We start from the raw sequence: 6180 nt of genomic DNA, 5'->3' as shown, positions 1-6180 counted from the left end.
ACAGGCCCTCTGCTGTTTATAACGAGTATTACGCAGTGAATTCAGCAATAGCTTCATTATTTATACACAGCTCTCTCTTAGTTATAGTGTAAATATTATTTTTGATGTATTTTAACAATATATTGAGAATTTCTTTATTTTTGCACAGGGGTAATGTTAACCCAGGTCATTTCAAGGGCAACTGAGCTGTGTTCAGATAAAAATAAATAAATAAATAAATAAAATAAAATTAGTTTTATTACTGTATGTTTACATATAATTCAAAATTTATATTTACATTTGATTTTTGTAGGTTTTCAAACATCCTTTTCATCTTTATTATTTCAGGTTTTTCCAAATGTGTTTCAAACTATGTATGTGACTTGTTTTTATACTTAGCATCGTACAATTCAATTGAAATAAATTCATTAGGCCCTAATATATGGATTTCACATGACTGGGAATACTGGGGATATGCATCTGTTGGTCACAGATACCTTAAAAAAAAGGTAGGGGCATGGATCTGAAAACCAGTCAGTATCTGGTGTGAACACCATTTGCCTCATGCAGCGCGACACATCTCCTTCACATAGAGTTGATCAGGCTGTTGATTGTGGCCTGTGGAATGTTGTTCCACTCCTCTTCAATGTCTGTGCGAAGTTGCTGGATATTGGTGGGAAATGGAACACGTTGTCGTACACGTCGATCCAGAGCATCCCAAACATGCTCAATTAGTGACATGTCCGGTGAGTATGCAGGCCATGGAAGAACTGGAACATTTTCAGCTTCCAGGAATTTTGTACAGATCCTTGCGACATGGGGCCGTGCATTATCATGCTGAAATGTGAGGTGATGGCGGCGGATGAATGGCATGACAATGGGCCTCAGGATCTCGTCACGGTATCTCTGTGCATTCAAATTGCCATCGATAAAATGCAATGGTGTTCATTGTCCGTAGCTTATGTCTTCCCATACCGTAACCCCACCGCCACCATGGGGCACTCTGTTCACAACGTTGACATCAGCAAACAGCTTGCCCACATGACGCCATACACGCTGTCTGCCATCTGCCTGGTACAGTTGAAACCAGGATTCATCCATGAAGAGCACACTTCTCCAGCATGCCAGTGGATTTGAAGTTGAGCATTTGCCCACTGAAGTCAGGTCAAGACCCTGGTGAGGACAACAAGCACAAAGATGAGCTTCCCTGAGATGGTTTCTGACAGTTTGTGCAGAAATTCTTCGGTTGTGCAAATAGTTTCATTAGCTGTCCAAGTGGCTGGTCTCAGACGATCCCACAGGTGAAGAAGCCAGATGTGGAGGTCCTGGGCTGGCGTGGTTACACGTGGTCTGCGGTTGTGAGGCTGGTTGGACGTACTGCCAAATTCTCTAAAATGACGTTGGAGGCAGCTTATGGTAGAGAAATGAACATTCAATTCTCTGGCAACAGCTCTGGTGGACATTCCTGCAGTCAGCATGCCAATTGCACGCTCCCTCAAAACTTGAGATATCTGTGGCATTGTGTTGTGTGACAAAACTGCACATTTTAGAGTGGCCTTTTATTGTCCCCAGCACAAGGTGCACCTGTGTAATGATCATGCTGTTTAATCAGCTTCTTGATATGCCACACCTGTCAGGTGGATGGATTATCTTGTCAAAGGAGAAATGCTCACTAACAGGAATGTAAACAAATTTGTGCACAAAATTTGAGAGAAATAAGCATTTTGTGCATATGGAAAATTTCTGGGATCTCCGAAACATGGGACCAACACTTTACATGTTGCGTTTATATTTTTGTTCAGTGTATTTTGTGAGAATTTCTCTCTCGCTCGCTTTGCCCTATATAAATTAAACCCTTCATTTTTCCACTGTTGATATTCTGTTATTTTTGATTGTCTGAGCGAGGATCTTGCTGCAGAAGCAAAGCAGCCGCACACACGAGGGTTTGCTCATAATGTCTGCGTGTCTCAGTGAAACCAGGCCCTTCCTCTATGAAAACATTACACAGCTCAATATGTCTATTTATTAAATGGTTACTTCATATAATCAATTTTTTTCCTAAATATTAAATTTCTTCCCATTTGATATGACATGGTATTTGTTCTGTATATTTATTTCTACTGCAGTTTCTGCTTGGATCATTACTGTGCCGTGATTAATAGATACAAGGAATTTTTTTCAAACCAGACCCACAACACAATGATACAGCATGACTGGTGTTCTCTGATTAAGAGATTTAAATTCATAATTGATAAATTAACACCAGAGTTGTCATTGAAGTCTGGTGTTTGTTTTTTCCCCACAACATCTGTTTGTTTGAATCTGTCAAAGATATAGAAGTGACTCTTTTATTGAATATTTTCAACAGTGATCACCTGCATGTTGTACAAACAGGTGGTCCAGTTGATCCTAACCCTAACTCACCTCCAGGACCCAGATTTGAACCACCATCTTCAGAGAGAGGAAGCCATGGGATTAGTCCCCTGCACCAGCTCCCATAGGAAAGTGTTGGTTCACACTATATATAAGGACACACATCTATTACACAGCAGGGCTCTAAGGTAGCTACCAGGGTAGATGCTGGATGTGTTAAGACAGTGTGGTCTAGTGGTTAAAGTCCAGGACTTGTACCCAGAAAATTGGTGGTTCATCTCCCACTAACTGACTTACCCTGTGACCCTGAGCAAGTCACTTAACCTCCTTGTGCTCAGTCCTGTGGATGAGATGTTAAATCAGTGTCCTATTGTAAGTGACTCTGCATATAACAGTTCACAGTCTACCCTGGTAAAGTGCTTAGTGATGGTGACCCACTGTGAAATAACTGTGTGGCTTCCATAGGAAAATGTTGTTTTTTTTTCTATTTTGTCCCTTGTCAAGGGACACAATATTGTCTGCAAAGTTTCTATTATGATGTAAACTTTCATACCCCCTAGCACTGTACTGTCTCCACTAATTCATTACTACTGATGAAACAACATGAGTGCCAATCCTTCCTCAATAGGCAAAGTTAGCGCTGCTGTTCAGGGCTAAACATGCCTCAGCATTACCAGCAAGCACTCGGGAGCTGGGGAGCAAAGCAGGACAAGAACCTGTATATCTTAGAATTATGGGTGTGAAGTCAGCTCTGTGATTGCTGGCATTTTCTTTATGCAGAAGAAATGGAAGATCAGCATGGAAAGCTACCCCTTAGAGGAAGGACAGCACTCTGATCAAGGACAGGTGGAGGAGCATGAAAAGGCTTCAGAGGCTTCAAGTTGTAGTTTAGTTTGAGCAAATAAAAGCGACACAGCATGTGTGTATATTGCAGCTGCGATTATTGCCTGGTTACTGTGAATAAACATGTATAGATCCCCATTCAGGGCTTGTGTGACAGGATGCTGCATGGTGCTGTGAAGAAGGGAAACGTTCACACAGTATATAATTCAAAATGCCTGGAGTTATTAAAGAAAAAGACTTTAAAGTAAACTAGTCGCTCCTCTACTAGCAATGCTAATGGAAGCCGATACAGGGTCTGCAGATCCCAAAAAAACACACTCTGTTACCTACAATCCTCCTGCACCAAACTGGGCTCCTTTTCAATGGAAAAGTAGAACATGCGCTCATTGCTTCACAGAGCTATTAGTATTTGTTGAGAAAGGATGTATTGTGTGGTTTGTCTTACCAAACACGCACAATGTGAATATCAGTAAACATTTAGCGGTTCTGTGGGGCTGCTCAATGCCTTGCTCAGTGGGTGTGCTGCTGGTTAATCCCGGATTGGAGCATGGCTAGGATCTGGGGCTGCTCAATGCCTTGCTCAGTTGGTGTGCTGCTGGTAAATCCCGGCTTGGAGCATGGCTAGGATCTGGGGCTGCTCAATGCCTTGCTCAGTTGGTGTGCTGCTGGTAAAACCCAGATTGGAGCATGGCTAGGATCTGGGGCTGCTCAATGCCTTGCTCGGTGGGTGTGCTACTGGTAAACCCTGGACTGGAGCATGGCTGGCATCTGGGGCTGCTCAATGCCTTGCTCAGTGGGTGTGCTTCTATTCTTTTACACAAAGAGAGGGGTGAGGGGAGAGGGGGAGAGGGCAGCAGGCAGCAGCAGTATTCCTCAGTCCAGGAGGGACAGCTCCATGCACTCCACAGCCTCAGGGTGAAGCATGCGGGTCGCCAGCTGCTCCATATCATCCAGACTCAACAAGCGCAGGCTCCGCTCGTAATCCTGAGGCAGAGGGAGAGACACGGAGTCACAACTACACGCTGGTCTGCACCTGCATTTCAGAGTCTCTGTGCTTCATCTGCGTGACTGCACAGCTGTGTCTGTGTGTATTGTGTGTGTGTCTGTATATAGCAATGACTGTGTTTGGGACCGATGGAGTAGTGCGAGAGTCTGTGCTCAGAGAGGAGAGATTAAAAGTCATATTAAAAGACTTCATGCAACTTAAAGATGATAAACAATTGAAAACACTTGTAGCTCTTACTGTTTATAGACTTATGTAGAATAACACCAGCAATGCTTCATGTCTATATTAGTGCTAGAAAGCAAAATGCCAATTTCTGGATCACATCTGATACAACGCTGAGCCATCCCTCAGAATTATTTCATTCCAATATTTTTCTTATGCACTGCATTATGGAGGGGAAAGGGGGGTTCTGAACGAGAAACAGAATTTAGTTCCATAAAGTAGCTTTACTCATGTCAAACATGATGCTGCATTCCAGGCATAGTGGCTGATTTCAATCAGTGACAGTCCTACTCTACACAATGTTATGGGAATGATCGAAATATACGATGTACAGATTTTGTTACCTTTAATATACCTTTAATAACAAATGCACAAAGATTATTTTTTTGACAATGACAAAAACAAAAGTATATTAATTCACTGCTGCTGTGGATTTTTTCAGTCATCGTCGTGCCTTTCAGCGCCCCACGTCCACGTCAGTGCTGCGGGCATGAACCTTCCGCCGCACCGATTTCAGCAAGCACTGCTGGGCTGCAGGGTACAGTCGCTGGCAGCCCTCGACACAAACTCTGATGGCTCCCACCATGGTCGCCTCCTTCATCTCCCCGGTGGAGAGCAGCCCTGAGATCTGGTTTAGAGCGGGTAGCAGCGCCACAGTCAAGCTCCCTTGGTTCTCAGTCGACTCGTCCCCGGTTTCCTCGCAGCAGGTCGGGTCGAGCAAATACGCAGCACCGTCTTGTCTTAACGAGCATCCGATGACCAAGTCGTACATCTCGATCCCGGCATCAGCCAGAGCTAAGGAGGCGCAGGTGATTGCGTGTGCCAGAGCAGAGCCGTCATTCTCCAAAACCAGCACGTTCACCTCGATCTGCGACCGCGGGTACCTGTGCAGGCAAACCCCGGGCTGCAGGCTCTCTTGCAGGCTCAGGGTTAGGTCTTTCTCCTGGCTGCCCTGGATCCATGGGCACCGTTTCGCGCAAGAGAAGGGAGCGAGTCGGAAAGTGCACACCAGCCTGCCCGCCCTCATATCCAGCTCGTCTTTCCTCTCCGTCTCGCGCGGTCCGTACACCGAGCAGATCAGCTTCGTGTTCCCAGCCTCGATATAAGCAGAGCCCTTGGCCTGGCTCACCAGTCCGCAGCGAGCAAACATCGGCCTCGCATCCACCTGGCCCCGCCGCCGCCTGCTGTCCGCCCGTCTTTCCGACTCTCTTGTCTGGGGGACCCAGGTCGGTTGCCCCCGGGTCTGCTGCAAGAACAGCCAGGGCGATTGGGATTCCTCTGGTCCACAAACTCGCTTATTATCCACCGGCATGGCCCGCTTAATTTAAGTGAAACTCAAACTCTTAGACCATAGATATATATAAAGTCTGGAGAAAAGATGTTAGTTTAAATCCAAACGTTACAATCACAGCGCCATCTAGTGGGCTGGAGTGTTTGGTTCACACACCCGTTCAGTCATTTGTTCAGACTGTTGAATTATTGCCCGGCCTGTCTTCATATTGGTAGCAGTTTCTGTTGCAATAAGTATACCCCAATGTTCTAGAATTTACACTGAGTAGAAATCACATATTTATATCAATGGCGCCTTTACTACATTTTATTACACATTGTGACTGATTATTTCGCTTGATTTATCACCACAGATAGACGTGTGTATTTGCGCGTTTAATCCCCGGATTTACAATGCAGTTGGGTCCTATAGAGATTCACGGTAGCTGTTCTGCCCTGTTGAATCAGCACCAGTACCAATAATGCTG

The 6180-nt window shown here is 45.0% G+C and overlaps 1 protein-coding gene across 1 annotated transcript; it reads right to left on the bottom strand.

Annotated features, from left to right (window-relative positions):
* Window positions 1–4763: 4763 nt before the first annotated feature.
* LOC121325587 (exosome complex component MTR3-like) lies at window positions 4764–6154 on the bottom strand. The gene has a single exon (XM_041268339.1). It carries the CDS (start codon window positions 5733–5735, stop codon window positions 4881–4883), a length of 855 nt encoding a protein of 284 aa, XP_041124273.1. The 5' UTR covers window positions 5736–6154; the 3' UTR covers window positions 4764–4880.
* Window positions 6155–6180: the final 26 nt, after the last annotated feature.

This window comes from Polyodon spathula, chromosome 13 (assembly GCF_017654505.1).
Source record: "Polyodon spathula isolate WHYD16114869_AA chromosome 13, ASM1765450v1, whole genome shotgun sequence".
NCBI lineage: Eukaryota > Metazoa > Chordata > Actinopteri > Acipenseriformes > Polyodontidae > Polyodon > Polyodon spathula.
This window is presented reverse-complemented; position numbering and strand designations above follow the sequence as displayed.

Excerpts from the sequence above, each read along its gene's own strand:
- LOC121325587 (XM_041268339.1), bottom strand. The coding sequence starts at position 5,735 with ATGCCGGTGGATAATAAGCGAGTTTGTGGACCAGAGGAATCCCAATCG.